At 56.3% G+C, this 14615-nt stretch overlaps 2 protein-coding genes across 11 annotated transcripts; both read right to left on the bottom strand.

The window, feature by feature from the left end:
• Window positions 1–41: 41 nt before the first annotated feature.
• On the bottom strand, window positions 42–9459 carry IL11RA (interleukin 11 receptor subunit alpha). Of its 10 annotated transcripts, XR_014265737.1 has the most exons (14): window positions 9186–9290; window positions 6047–6146; window positions 5697–5757; window positions 4844–5013; window positions 4592–4706; window positions 4409–4441; window positions 4157–4323; window positions 2930–3093; window positions 1983–2124; window positions 1514–1630; window positions 1299–1395; window positions 963–1045; window positions 580–761; window positions 42–458 (listed from the first exon to the last, which is right to left on the bottom strand). XR_014265737.1 is itself a non-coding variant. In XM_082469770.1 (13 exons), the coding sequence occupies exons 2-13, from the start codon at window positions 6144–6146 to the stop codon at window positions 442–444; spliced, it is 1266 nt and encodes a 421-aa protein (XP_082325896.1). In that variant the 5' UTR covers window positions 9365–9459; the 3' UTR covers window positions 42–441. The 10 variants fall into 10 exon arrangements, 9 of the variants coding, with proteins under 9 accessions (XP_082325896.1, XP_082325891.1, XP_082325897.1 ...); XM_082469770.1 differs by lacking the exons at window positions 580–761; window positions 9186–9290 and adding an exon at window positions 9365–9459; XM_082469765.1 differs by lacking the exon at window positions 580–761 and having other exon boundaries at window positions 9186–9289.
• A 1407-nt stretch (window positions 9460–10866) lies between these two features.
• On the bottom strand, window positions 10867–14223 carry GALT (galactose-1-phosphate uridylyltransferase). Its single transcript, XM_082469838.1, is given in 12 exon segments — window positions 10867–10999; window positions 11001–11056; window positions 11324–11478; window positions 11799–11882; window positions 11985–12117; window positions 12402–12524; window positions 12677–12733; window positions 12885–13014; window positions 13139–13187; window positions 13278–13353; window positions 13610–13779; window positions 14079–14223. Coding segments are annotated over 12 exon segments (1080 nt in total). The 5' UTR covers window positions 14104–14223; the 3' UTR covers window positions 10867–10977.
• Between the last annotated feature and the right edge of the window lie 392 nt (window positions 14224–14615).

Below are 14615 nucleotides of genomic sequence, written 5' to 3'. Positions count from 1 at the left end.
GTCCCGAATCTGGAGCTGTGAGACATGTCAACAAACAGAAGAACCTCCTCATTCTCTTTATTCACACCTTCACAACCCCCGCTAGGGGCAAGGCCGAGAGCCAAGGACCCACACACACTCCCCAGGTACCTATATACATACATGCAGAGAACACATGTTTCCTGCCTCACATACACTTGGACACACATGGACACAGACATACATATCTACACACATTCCTCAGGTGGACTTCCAACTCTGGGATGAAGTCAGAGGTCCAGGCACCTTTCAGCTGGCAAGTTGGGAACACAGAGTCTCATAGAAATGAGCTCCAAACAGAACTTCCAGCTGAGAACCCCCCTCCATGGGGATCTACTGTCCTGCCTGGGTTCCACCTGTCCGTCCATCCACACCAGCAAGACAGAGTTATAGATGGAATCAGCTGAAGCCTTCCAAGATCTTCTACAGGTTTGGGACTCCTAGAAGAAGGAGGAAAATCAAGGGAGATAGTAGGACTGGATCTTGTCCCAGATTCCCTGAGAATGAGGGAGGAGACCCAGCTCTGACCCCAACACTCCAAAAATGAATAGGGGAGCCCACCTCTGTGTAAGCCCCAATACCCTGAAGATGAGGGAGTGGACCTAGCTCTGGGCCCAGGCACATCAAGAATAAGGCAGGGGATCCAGCTCTGATCCAGACATCCCAAGAATAAGGATGGATATCCAGCTCTGAGCCTAATACCCTGAAAATGAGGGGGGAGTCCATCTAGAAGCCCCAGTATCCTGCAAGAGACAGAAAAGACCCAACTCTGAGCCTGGGACTCAAGAACAAAAGGCCCATCCCTGAGTCCAGAAGTTACAAGAATGAGGAGATCCAACTCTGATTCCCAAAACCCTTATGACTAAGGCACCTGGCTCTTAATCCAGACACTCAAAATGAGGGCACACATCTCCAAGTCCAAACCTCCCAGAGGTCATACTCACCTGGAAGCTTGTCCACTGGAATCATCGGGGCCAAGAACCCAGACTTTTGGGGTCCATCCTTCTCATCTGGTCTCAACCTCAGCCTGGAGCACAAAAAGGAAGCTGTCTCCCTGACAATGTGGGGCATCTCAGTCTCTTCCAAAAAGATTTGTTAGTAAAGGGTCAAGAGAGGAAAGGGTGAGAATCATGAAGTTCGGGGCGGGAGAAGGAGGAGGAATGGTTCCAGAATCAGACACGTTCAGTGCAAAGTCATGAGGGGTGGGAACGGGTGTGGTCTATGGGTATCAGAGCCCCTGTGTGGGATCAGAGGATGAGAGGCCAATGGCAGTCACTTACCAGAGCCCCAGTGCCAGGGCCCCAGCCACCAGTCCCAGGAAAGAGAAGATTCCCAAAGATGCCAGCATAGCCACCTGCTCCAGGGCGTCTCTGTGGTCTGAGGGGAAGTGTCACGTACCAGCTGTGAGAGCAAGCCTGCCTGACCAAACTCGGTGCCCACTTCTCTCTGGGGCTTTCCCATCCTCTACCACCTTTGCCCATCTGCCCAAGCTCACCAAGTGGCCGCGGGTCTGGTAGGAGGGACGGTCTTGGGGGAGCAGGGCTATCCGCCTGAGGTTCCTCTGGCTGCCCGTGTTGCTGGCCCCCAACTGGTATCTCCTTCGGTAGCGGCCCTGGAGGGAGACGAGACCTGAGGAGAACTATCCACGCGGGGTCGGGGCGGAGGCCAGGGCCCGCCAGGCGCCAGGCGAGGCCAGGGCCACGGTTGGACACAGGGGCACCTCGGAGCCGGAGCTTGAAAGGGCAGAGCCAGCTTCTGGGGATGTAAGCAGGGGTGGAGGCTGAGGGGCGGAGGCTGAGGGGCGGGGTTTAATCTGGGGCAGGGTTTAAGCTAGGGCGGGGCTGCAGGCAGCTACAGGTGAAGCCTGGGGCCACAATTGCCACGCCGCCCCCTAGCGCCGGCAGTTCCTCCGATAGATGCTGGGCAGCGGGGCCTCTGCTCTTTCCCTAGGCTCTGTCTCTCACCGGTGCTCGGAGTACCCCAGGCCTCGGGGCTCCAGGCGCTCCAGGTGCCTGCGTCCAGAAAGTCCCGGGCACTGACCCGCACGGCATGGGGCAGCCCAGCCACAGCGTCCGTGATCACCTCCTCCAATCCAGCCGGTTCCACCTGGCAGTGCAGATGGTTCGTCGGCACGTTATCCAGGTTATCAGCACTCAGCCTATCTGACCCCAGACCCAGTCTGCAAAGAGCACCCCTTCCTCCCAGTCCTGTCCCTGTCAGCCTGATGCAGCCGTCTGGGCCTCACGTAGGGTGGCTGGTGGTGTCAGGTCTACACCTAGTGTTCAGAAGACAAAAGTGCACAGTGGTTTTGTAGACAGGCTGTGACTTCAGACTGCCTGGGTTCAAATCTTTGCTGTTACCACTTACTGAGTGACCTTGGACCTCTCTCTGTGCCTCAGTTTCTTCATTTGTAAAATAGAGGTGAATACATCTAAACGAGATAATACATGTAAAATGTGTAGCACAGTGCCTGGCAGACAGACGGTGTTCAATAAATATTGGTTATTGTCTGAGGCAGCGGCTCCCCAGGCCTGATGCTGGCCAATCTTTGCCATCTCCAGATGTGGGAATTCACCTCTATCCACATCTGAGTATATGAGTGTTTGTATGAGGCTGTGCCTCTGGCTGAAAGGCACTCCTTTTCCTAGAAAAGTTATTTTTAAAAAATCACTGCTGTCTTCCCACAGATGGGCTGAGATCAGTTACAGCCCTGCAGGGCAGAGGCTCAGTCCCTCGGTCCCTGCTACAACCCCAGCACCCAGCACAAGGCCTGGCCCATGGAGAGTACTCTGTAGGGGAAGTCCACGGGGCATCAGTGACCTGCCAGATCTGGTCACGTAGAACACCCAGGAACATGAAACTAGAGACAGGACCCACAGCCCCAGATTGGGACGCACTCCAAGGGCCTCACCGTGGACCAGGCTGGATGCTGTGCTGGACGGTACTGCAGCCGGAACTTGAGCAGGAAGTGGGGCTGGCGGGGCCAGGAGGCAGGGTACGTCCAGCTGGCACGCAGGCGGCGAGGATAGCCAGGTACCGACTCTACCCGCAGCCCCTGGGGTGGGTCAGGGCGCACTGAGGGCAGTGGAGACACAAATTCAGGGCACAAGACAGGTACTCATCCCTTCCCCACCACCTCCCAAGGGAAGATGGGTGTGTGCCTAAAGGTCACTGAGGGGAGGCACTTCCAAGGAGGTTGGGGAAATCTTAAGCTTGATCATCCATTAGGCTCAGGACCTATCTGTCATCCCTATTATAAAGTAAGCTAAGATCTGAGGACAGATTTTTGAAATGTTTGTTGAGTGAGTTAAAGAGTGATTCTGGGACTTCCCTGGTGGCGCAGTGGTTAAGAATCCCCCTGCCAGTGCAAGGGACATGGGTTCGAGCCCTGGTCTGGGAAGATCCCACATGCCGCGGAGCAACTAAGCCCTTGCGCCACAACTACTGAGCCTGCGCTCTAGAGCCCGCGAACCATAACTACTGAGCCCGCGTGCTGCAACTACTGAAGCCCGTGCGCCTAGAGCCCGTGCTCCTCTACAAGAGAAGCCACCGCAATGAGAAGCCCACGCACCGCAACGGAAGAGTAGCCCCCGCTCGCCACAACTAGAGAAAGCCCGCGTGCAGCAACGAAGACCCAATGCAGCCAAAAATCAATAAATAAAATAAATAAATTAAAAAAAAAAAAAGAGTGATTCTGCTTTCCATCCAAGGAAGATGAGTTGGCCCAAATTCCAGCCAGAGCTTTGGTGACCCCCTTCCACACACAGATCAAGAGGAAGGAGAGGCCAGCAAGGGCTTCCATTGGGCAGGGAGGACATGAGATAGAACTGCCTTCAGCACAAGGCCTAGAAGCAGAGAGGCAGCACTGGGGCTAGGCAGCCAGGAAGGACTAGGAGGGAAGGGGGTAGTGGCAGCAGTCTCTAGAAGCTGATGTAACCCTGCCTCCTGGGCTCTGATCTCCTTGGGTTCTTAGTCTCCATGGGGGCCATCTGTGGGCCGAAATGGGTCTATGTTGGGAGGGAACTATGTGGGAGCTCAGGGGAGGAAGGTTCTGAATTTGGGGGGTACCTGTACTCTGGGGTCCGTTTGGGGTCTCTGTGGTAGGGATTTGGGGAGAGCTCTAGGAGTGGGTACTCACAGATGCTCTGCAAGCTCACATCCAGCAGGCGTGTGCTGGCCCCCAGGGGGTTCACTTCAGTCACATTGATCCGGTACTGGCTCCAGAACTCTGCCCCATGGACTACACAGCGGGCAGCCCCTGGGGGGTCCTGTGGGCATGGCCAGGGCCCTGTGGATGGACTCATCCTAGGAGAGAGGATGTGGTCTTGAGCTTTGGAAATGCTCACTGTGAGACCCAGCTAGAGCCCCCAGCTTCCCCCTCATGTCTTACCTTTGGCCATCAGCTCCTGGTACCGTCTTCTTCCTGGCAGGGAGGAGGCCATCTGAGGTCAGGAAGGAAAGGAGGGTCCTCCTTCTCTCTCAGGCCTTCCTCAGGACCTCCTTACCTACCTCCCGTACCCATGTTTTGCTAAACACCCAAACGTATAGGTATACACACTGATCATGCACACACCTGTAGGAGGTGAGGTAGCGGGTGGGTAAACCGCTAACCTGGCTGGCACTCCAAGTGCAGGAGAAGTTCTCATAGTCAGCTGCTCGGCAGGAGACAACAGGGCGGACTGGGGGGTCTAGAGGCAGAGGGTGCAGCTGGAGACTGAGAAGTCCCCAGCCCCTCCCCATCCCAGAGGGCTTACTCAGGGCCGGGATTCCCCCAGGAGCCCCAAGTCTCATCATTGCTACCGCCAACACTCCCTCCCCAACTCACAGCCCAGCTGCAGGGTCACCATGCCCCCAAGTGCACCATCCAGGGTCCGGCAGATATAGGTGCCCTCGTCAGTGCTTTCTGCCTGGGCCAGGACCAGTTCGTGCCCTAGACCAGAGTCAGGTCCCTGGAGCAGCCTTGTCTCCCCGTCCCGAAACCAGGACACCGGGGCCCTGGGGGTGAGATGAGATGATGACAGATAGAGGGAAGATTTAAACTATGAGTCAGACCATGTCACAGCTCTCCATTGGCTTCTCACTGTGCTTGCAGTAAAGCTCAAACTCCTTTTGCTGGCTTACAAAGCCCCTGGTGATCTAGCCCTTGCCTTCCTTTCCTTCTTCATCACCTTCCTGTCTCCCCCTCCCCCACTGCACTCCAGTCAGGTTGTGCTTCTTTCGATTCAAGAGTGTGGAGCTCACGCCCACCTCAGGGCTTTGCACTAGCTGTTCTCTCTGTCAGGAATGCTTGCTTATACCCCAACCTTCAGAAATCAGCTTCAATGTCACCTCCTCAGAGAGGCCTTCCCTTATTACCAATAAAAAGTGATCGCTCACTTATCCTCTTCCACCTGACTCTCTTTTGATTTTCTGCCCTGCAGGTATTACTACCTGGCATCTGGCCTGGCTTGTGCACTGCTGTATCCCAGGGCCTAGAATAGACCAGGCACTTAGCAGGTGCTCAATACATGTTGGTTGAATGTTCTGTTGAATAAGGATGGTTTGAGGGTTAGGACAGACAGAGAGGTGAGGATTACAGATACAAGGGGCAAGGATGGGAGGGGTGTGAGGACTGGGCAAGGTCAAGAAATGGGTCATGAAAGGGTCCTGTCAGCCCAGCAGGCTGGTGGAGCACTTACCCAGCAGTCACTCCAGGGCAACACAGCGTCATGGCCCTGCCAGGCTGCCCATACTGGACCCCTGTTGAAGGCACTTCTGAGCAGAGGCTCTTCCTTTCCCTCTCTCCCACCCCACCCCACACTTTGTGAGAGTGAAAGGATAAGGGGTGGACTTTTAAGACCTGAGTGGGGTCATGGGGTCAAAACATCATGTTATAATCTGGAGACAGAGGTCAGAGAGCAGGGTAGAGAGATGTTGCCAGATTGGATGTCAGGGGTTGGGAGGATCACAGGTTAGGCATGAGAAGGGGCCACGGTGATGGTGGCAAGTCACAGGTCAGAGTTGGGTCAAAGAGCAGAGTTTTTCTCACCTGGGGGGCCCCAGGCCTGGGGGTAGGGACAGGAGGCAGACACCAGGGCTGTAGCCACGGCCACCAGGACCCTGCTCAGCCCTGAGCAGCTGCTGCTCATCTGTGGGGAGAGAGGCAAGGTCAGCGATCCCCCATTCCCAAGATGGGAGGCTAAAGCCTGCCTCCTCCTCTTCCAGACTGGGGCCTTCTCGGAGGAAACCAGGTGCCCAGTGGGGTAAGGACATCAGACATCACTGGGGGCTCTGATGTAAGGTCCCCTTTCCACCATACGCCCAGCACTGTGTGTGAGTGCACACACACGCACGCACACACACCCTCACACCCCCCTTCTCAGTCATGGGCTTAGAGCCCAGAACAAAAGCTGGAGGCAACAGACTGTGCCAGCACCGCCCCCCGCACCACCCTTGGCACCCACCCCTGGCACCAAGTGTTGGCACCAGCTCAGTCACTCCCATTAACTCCTCCAATCCAGCTGTTGGGAATTCCGTGTCCATCCCACCTGGCCCAGGGATAGTCGTTGCCTCTGACTGACCTGAGGCAGCCCTCATCACCCTGGGGTGGGACTGTCATGGTGTGTCTGAGCCCACCCGGTACCCCTGCCATGAGGCCTAGCCCTGCTCTGGCTACCAAGCTTCCTCTCGCCTGGGCCTGGCTCCTTGCTCTGGGCCGCTCATCTGGGCCTGACTCTGGAATCTTGCTGGTCTTGAGCCTGCGAGGCCGGATGGGGCTAGGGTGCAGGCTGAGGCTGCAGAGTTAAGCAGATCCAGATGCCCTGACTGCTGCCAGAGGCTGGGGGCGGGCGAGGAGCCAGAAGATGGAGACAGGGTGGCGGGACGGGAGAGGAGGCTGAGAGAAGCTGGGAGCCTGCAGGAACAGGAGGCTGGGGTTGGGGCCACAGGACAAAGAGATGCTCAGAGATCAGGACTGGGAGGCGGTGAGAGCTCAACAAGGTGAGGGCTGGGCTGGGGCAGCAGGGTCTCAGAAAGGCCAAAAAGGTAACCAACCATGTGTGTATGGGGGACGGAGGTGCTAGGAGAGAGGGAATCCTGGATGGGAGAAAGCAGGATGAGGAAGGCAGTGGGGAAGAGGGAATGGGGGCAGGAGAAGGGGCGGATGGGGAAAGGGCCCTGGGCAAGGGCTCCAGAAGAGGGAGAGCCCAAATCCCTCCCAGGTAGAGCTGAGCAGGGACCTCCGCGTGTCTGTGTGTCTGTCCAAGTGTGTCTAGTGGCTCACCCCAGCCCCCCGGCCGCATTTACCGTGCTCAGCCCCGCCCTACCTCGATGATTCCAGTGGTTGAGTGTCCATGGCCTCCAGGACTTCCTCCCACCAGCTACAGCACCCGTCTCCGCTCTACTCAGTTCTAGGACCCCAGAATCGTCCCCTCCTTCCCCTTCCCTGCCCCCGCCCCTCTGGGCCATGGAGCTCAGCCGTCCCTAGCCAGGCCCCCTCCTCTCTCCTTTCTCCTCCCTCCTACTCTCCCACCCCCTCCCACCCAAGGCCCTGGGAAGGGAAGAGGCCTCCCCCTAGTCTGGAAAGGAAGCCACAGGCACAGCCAGGCACAGCCAGGCACAGCAAGAGGGAAAGGAGAGCTGCTGTGTCCCTGTCAGCAAGAGGTTCCTGTGTTTTCACACAGCAGAACACAGGCACATTCACGCGTGGACTCCCCAAGCACAGTCAACAAAGACACTCCCTTGAACACACGTGGACACAGTCAAATCAAAAAGCAGACACATACTCGTGCTCCCACTCTTTTCACTCCCCAGCAAGGCACAGCTGTCTGTGTTTTAGGGGGAAGAGGGCCCCATGTTGGGGTATATAAAGAAAAGCCAAAGAGTCCAGTTTCCCCCTCCCCTGGACGTTCCAGGCATTTCTCACCTCCCCCTCTACTCTTCAGGCCCCAGCACCAGGAAATGCCTTTGGTCCCTTGGTGCCAGATACACAAGACCCACACTTACCCTCAGACACACACTCTCAGACACAGCCACTCACAGTTACACCGATACACTCAGACATCCTCACTCAGACTCAGACACTTAAACATTTACACATACCCAGACACACACACAGACACACATCTCCCTCTTCCTTGCACAGCCACACACACACACTTAGCACTCCGCCCCTGGGATGGGGGGTCACAGCACTCTCTAAAAGCAACTCCTCATCACAGTGTAAGCCCTCTCTTCCAGGGAGCTCTTAGCACGGCAGATCCCCCATCTCATCACCATTTCAGGCCCCCAGGTAGCCAAAGAGACAAAGGTGAACAGGGGAGTCAGGCACAGGGGCACAGAGAGAGACAGAGATGCAGAGAACATGAGAGGCAGGACTAAAAAGCAGATACACAGAGATACCTGGGGAGACGAAAGTGTGAAGACACAGAGAGCACTAGCTCTAGGAAGACAGTAGTAGAGAGAGAAAAAGAAATATAAGGAAACTGAGTCAGGCAGGGAGACAGAAAATAAGAAGCAGTGGACCAGTGACAAGGATTCTCAAGCACTAAAAGAAGGAGGGAGAGCCAAGTGTGCTGGGGATGGTCTGCTTACCCTGGCCACTAAGTAGAGAGGTCAGCCCCATTGGCTACTGAAGTGGGTCCCCAAAATGCAAACCCAGCTCCACTCCTCCACAGTCTAACAGTTAGGACACAGGACACACGCCGAGTGCAAGTCTCATTCTTCCTCTGCCATGCTGAAGTCACACACTGGCACACACAAACCCAGCCATCCACTCTCACACTGGCAGACACAGTCTCAAACTCCGCAGAAACCTTCCCAAAACACATTCCCTGATGTGGTCACAGGCCCTCTCACACACACACAAACGCACGACCCGGTCTCTGCCCCCAAACTGCACACTGACACACACACACAGCCACATGCAGACTCAGCCACAGCACAGCGACACCCGCAATCACACTAGCTGACAGTCTCACCAAGCGACACTTGCGAAGTTTCGCACACTGACAGCGTCACACACAGCCTTGCAGTCTCTCTCTCTCTCTCACACACACACACACACACACACACACATACGCACTGACAGTCCGTCAGTCACTCCGGGCCCTTCAAATCCCACACCCCCAGGCCCCGCCCTCTCCTGGCAAGGCTCCCTCGAGTTCACCCGCGGCCCCATCAGGCCTCACCTTCTGCGGCCGCCGCCGCCAGCGCCCTCCGCCCTCGCCCTCTGCCCCGGCCTCTACTCCCTGCCGCCCTGGGGCCCCGCCGTGGGGCGGCTCCGCCCAGGCACCAATGGAAGGAGAGGGGTGAAATAGGGGGGCTCGATCCATTGGAGCCTCCAACTGCCAATCACCTCCACACCCACCTCTGCCGGACACTTCCTGTCCCGTCTGGGACTGAGGAGGCTGCCGGGGACCGAGTCTGGAGCCGGGTTCCTGGGTCCCGGCCTGAAAGCCTCTCCTCCTGGGACAGCAGGACCAGAGCTCTCAGGCCCCTCCCCATCCACCCCCCAGCTGTCCTCAAACAAAGCCTCAAGTTCAGTGGCTTAGGAGCTACTGGGCAGGTGACCAGAGAAGCTGAAGGTGCCCCTGACTCCAGATAAGGAAGGAGGTGGACTGGTTGTAAGGCAGTGAGTCTCAAACGTCGCTGGACACTGTGGTTTTAAAACTGTCAAGCCACACTCAATTAAATCAGTACTGTTTAAAACTCCCCAGATGATTCCAAAATGCAGGCAAATAAAAGGTGTAGGATCAGGTGTGTGTGTTTGTGTGTGTGCGTGTGTGTGTGTGTGTGGTGTGTGTGTAGCTATGTATGTCACCCATCCAGGGTTCCACTCCCCAGCCAATGCGAGCTCAAGGGAAACGTGTACCACATTTGTCTGAGCTTCTTCCAAACCAGGGTAACACTCCTAGTTGACCCTTCCCCTCCAGGGTCTCTAGGAAGAAAGAATCCTGGACCGGAAGGCAAGCTGCCAAGGTTCTCCTGGGTCAGATCATCACTGTCCAGCCTTGTGTGATTTCCCCTCCCAGAGACTCAATTCCCTTGAGAAGAATGGAGACAGAAAGTGTTCTGGCCATTCCCGCATTACTCACAGGCTCCTGTCCTCACCTAAGAGTTTGGAGGACCCTAGGTGGCATCATGTCTCCTGGGCTGTATGACTTGTTATTCCCACAGTTACAGTCTTGCCAGGGAAACAGCTCCAGAGGGGAGGGGGTAGACCCAGAGTCACTCCAAAAACCATCCCCTCCTACCATGGCCCTGAGGCTCCTAACTCTGGCATCCCCTTCCCTGCCAGAGCTGTCTTCTGCCCTGTGCAATGATCGGGGCACAGGGGCAACAGAGGTGTACAGAGCCTGTGCATACACGCTGCACGTGGGAGTCTGGAAAGGCCAAGGACACAAAGCCACGTACACGTTCCCTACCCACCCCTTCAGCCTCTGTGGGCTGGAGCAGAGCCAAGCTGCAGCCACTCACAAAGCCAGGGTTCTGGCCAGGAGCCCAGGGTCTGGCCACTGACCAATGGGACAAGGATCCTGTTCACCCACTCCGACCAAACCTTCAGTCCCAGGCTTGGTGAGCTGACACCCTAGGGATGGTAGTAAAGGGGGCTCTGGCCTTCCCAAAGCCTCAGCCAAAGACAAGAACAAAGGATTCTAAAACCATTTTAAACTGGGATGCCTTTGTTACTCTAGGAGTAAAAGCCAGACATGACACTGAGTATTAATTTTGTTCAGAGATTTGGGGCAAAGAGGTGGGGAGGTTGTGCCCTTAAGTTTTTGCACATCTGTTGGCAAAGAAAAGTTGTGGCTGGAGCTACGCCTTCAGCCTTTAACCCTAGACCCCCAAGGATCAGAGTTCACACTCCTCTGGTGTTAGAATATGTGATTAAAGTTTGAGAAGCACAGTTTTATTGATCCCACATCTGCCCAAACCCTAGGCCCTAGTTCCCTCAGGCAGAAGGCCCTGTGGTCAGTGTGGTCAGGCGATGGCTGCTGTCTCCGTCCTTCTGCCCCAGGCAGTAATGAACCTCAGGAAGTGCCCTTAGTCTCTCTGCAGCCTGGGAGGGGGAAAGGGGATAATCAGAGAGGGTAAGGGCTGCCCAGAATGGTGAGTGCTAGGAGACACTAGACACTGGGGGAGAGCGTGTGGGGTGGGGAGGCTGGTGAGAACGACCACTGGAATAGCCAGAGGATGAAGGAGTCAGCTCCTGAGTCCCTAGGAATACCCAGGTCGTGGGGCTTCTCAGGGTCAAGATTGTTGGGATCCCTTGAGGAAATAGGAGAGAAAAGGGTACCCGAGGACCCAGGGTGCTCCAAGTCCAGACCTGCTCAGGGGTGAGGTCCCTCTGGGCCTGGGCAAGCATTTCATAGCCAACCATGAATTTCCGGACTGTGGCAGAACGCAGGAGTGGAGGATAATAATGAGCATGTAGCTGCCAGTGGTCCCAATTGGCACCAGCCTCCGATCCCATGGGAGCCCCTGGTGGGAAGAAGGCAGAGATAGTTGGGAAGGGTCCTTTCTTAGTTCTTCAGCCTAGCTCTTACCCCCAGACCATAGCAGGTACCTGAAAACTACATCTTCCAGCATTCCCTGCCAGAGAGGAGACAAGGCATTGGAAAGCCCACTGGGAGACATAGTTTCACCACGTTCGCTTCTCCACCCTCAGTGCCAGCATCCCTGCTCTGAACACTTCCTCAGCAAGTGTTCCAAGGCCTGCTGGGAGTTGCAGTCCACTAAGCTGGGACCCAAGAGCCCAGAAATGGTGTTGGGGATAGATAGGGGTACTCAAAAAGCCTCACCATGCCAGCCCATGGAGTAGGGAAAGGATGTCTCAAATAGGTTGTCATACTTGGTCAAGAGCTTCTTCATGATGGAGGCTAGATCTGGAATCAGAGCCTGACTCTCAGTCTGGGGCCCAGGTGCTGGCCCCACCAGAACCATCCCCATCCAAAGCCTGGCCCCAGGGTCCCAGCTGGGAGACTCACCGTCACGCTCAGCCGGGGTCAGCTCAGGCAGCCGCCGCACATGCCGACGGGGCAGCAGTAGTGTCTGGAAGGGCCACACTGCCCAGAAGGGGACCAGCACTAACCAATGCTCACTGGTTAGGACCAGACGGTCCTAGGCCGACCAAATGGAGATGAGGTCATCAAGGTGGGTGTGAGGGGGGTCGGCAAATAGGCAAGGGAAGGAGAAGAAAAAATGTACCCAGAAACCGATGGTTTCTCACCACTCCATCACTACCACCCTAGTCTAAGCCATCATCACCTTTCCTTTAGCTTATTGCTATGTCCTCCTAGCAAGTCTCTCTGCTACTTCCCTTCTACCCTCCTCCTTCACACACCTCTCCTTTTTGGGGTGAGGTTACGGGCTTCTTGGGGACACAAGATCCAGCTTTCTCCCACCTTCCTGAGCAACTCTTGGCGGCCGTACTCCATTAGCAGGGGCTCTCCATGCTGACTCTGATAGGCCCGCTGAGATCGCTCCTCACGCTGGGCAACATCTGGCAGGAAACTGCTGGCCCACACCTGTCAAGGGGGAGGAGAAGAGCAGACAGATCCTTCACCTCCAAGCCTCCACATCACTAGCATACTTCCTCTGTTTTCCCTTACTCCAGTTCCCCGCCCCACACTGTCTTGGACTCAGCCCAGATATCCACTGAAGCCCCTGACACACATACCTGGCAGTGGGGATGGGGGTTGGAACAGCCCATCATGGCTCCTTTGTTTTCAAAGATCTATGAAGTAGGGGTAGGGAGCTTTATAGCCAAAAGGACAGCAAGTCAACCCCTCCGAACCACAACCTGTGGAAATAAAAATGCCACTTCCCAAAACCAAACTGCACCACCCCCTCCCTGCCCATCTAGGGGAGAAGGCGACCTCACAGACCTGCACCCAAGGGTACTGGGCACCCAGCTCCTCTGTGACTGAGGCCCATGCATCAATGACAGCTCGGATCTCGGGGACTGACATGAGTGGCAGTGTCACATCCGACCAGGGGTGGAAGCACATAACCTTACTAGGTGGTGAAGGAGGGAGAAATGACAGAGATATAGGGCTCATTGTGCTGGGGGCAGGGCCCAACCCCAGTGCTCAGTCCAGGCCCCAGGCTGAAGGGTGTAAGAGTGGAAATTCATAGTTACCAAACTCCTCGAGCAGCCTCTGCTTGGAAAAGGGGGTGATCACTGGGTCCTAAGATAAAGGGGTATCACTCTCTGCAACAGAAGTCTCCCAACAAGGTCCAGCCTCTTTTCTCCCCAACAGCAGCTAGATCCAAGTTACCTGGACTAGGGGCATCAGGCTGCAGAGCTGGGAAGTCATTGTCAAACAGGAAGGTGCCTTCATAGTGGGGATTCACCTACAGAGAAGTATGGGCTAGAAGCATTTGCTGGCCCATACCACCAGTCATCTGATGGGCTTCAAGGTTACAAGGAGGGAAGAAGTCCACTCTGAGGTCAAAAAGACTTGGTGGGATATGACCCAGAGGTCCACTCCCCTGTGGGGTGCGGGGCTAGGGTCCACTCCCCTGTAGGGTGAAGAGAAGCTCTAAGGGCAGTGGATGGGGAACTACTTCCCCCGGGCCCAGCCTGCAGAGGTAGGATCTAAAGACTTACCTCTCCATTGGCCCGTGTGGCCCCCGGACACAGAGGGTTGTGGGGGTCATGGCGGGGTACTGTCGTCAGAAGCGGGGGTTCTACCTGCCCCTGCCAGGGCCGCTTCATGCGGTGCGCTGACACCAGCACCCACTCATCTTGTAGCGGGTTGTAGCGGATATGCTGATGCTCTGGGGGCAGACCGTCAAGATCAGTCACAAAGCCCTACGCCCCTTTCTCCCCTGGGTCTCACCCACCAGCAGGCCCAAGCTCGGATGCACCCTCTAGTCCCCACCCTACTCAGGAGCTAAGGGCCAGAGCTTGGGCGTTCCCAGCGCCAATCAGCCTGCAGCCCCAACACCGGCGTGTCCTTTCGCCGCGCGTGCCTGGACGGGTGGGCGCGCCGACCTGCGAGCAGGGACGACAACTTCCTAAGGAAGGGGAGGGCTCAGCTTCGCGTCCTAGCGAGTCCCGGCCGCCCTGCGGTTACCGCTCGCCCGGAAGGTTGTGGCCATGGCGTCCGCCTCCGACGCCGCTCAGGACACGCTCCGCTGCGCGACAGGAGGCCACCGGGTGGAGAAACCTTCGGGAACTTCTGCCTGCTCACCTCGCCCCCACCTCCTAGTCGGCCCCCCCCCGCCCCGCCCTCGCTGATTGGACAACCGCCAGCACGTGACTGCCTGAGGGCCCGCCCGGCCACCTGGGGGCGGAGTTCAGGACTGCCTACAACTACAGGGGGCGACTTTGATGATCCCACTTTAGGGCCAAAGACACTAACTGACGCGGAAGAACCTCTGTGAAAGCTGCTTACTACAGATCCCTCGGCTCTAGGATGCTTACAAGAGTTATTTGCTGCCTTAAAGTCATTCATCTGGTCATTCATTCAGCAAATATTTACCTACTGAGTATCTACCACCACGTGCCAGGCCCCTAGGCTCCACATGGCGCAAAGGGATGTCCCTGTGTGCACGAGTCAGGCATAGTCTCAGCCCTCCCAGAGCTTACATTCTAGGGTAAGTCAGGGTAT

The sequence above is a fragment of the Balaenoptera physalus genome, assembly GCF_965194825.1.
Source record: "Balaenoptera physalus genome assembly, chromosome: 7".
Classification (NCBI taxonomy): domain Eukaryota; kingdom Metazoa; phylum Chordata; class Mammalia; order Artiodactyla; family Balaenopteridae; genus Balaenoptera; species Balaenoptera physalus.
Note: the sequence above shows the minus strand (reverse complement) of the source record. Positions and strands in the feature narration are given on the sequence as shown.

Coding starts and splice junctions, on each gene's coding strand:
- IL11RA (XM_082469767.1), bottom strand. CDS start 7,464: ATGGCCCAGAGGGGCGGGGGCAGGGAAGGGGAAGGAGGGGACGATTCT. Junction 5,014..6,046: donor CCAGGCCTGGGGCCCCCCAG/GTGAGAAAAACT, acceptor TCTCACCCCCAG/GGCCCCGGTGTCCTGGTTTC. Junction 4,324..4,408: donor CCAGGAGCTGATGGCCAAAG/GTAAGACATGAG, acceptor CCTCTCTCCTAG/GATGAGTCCATCCACAGGGC.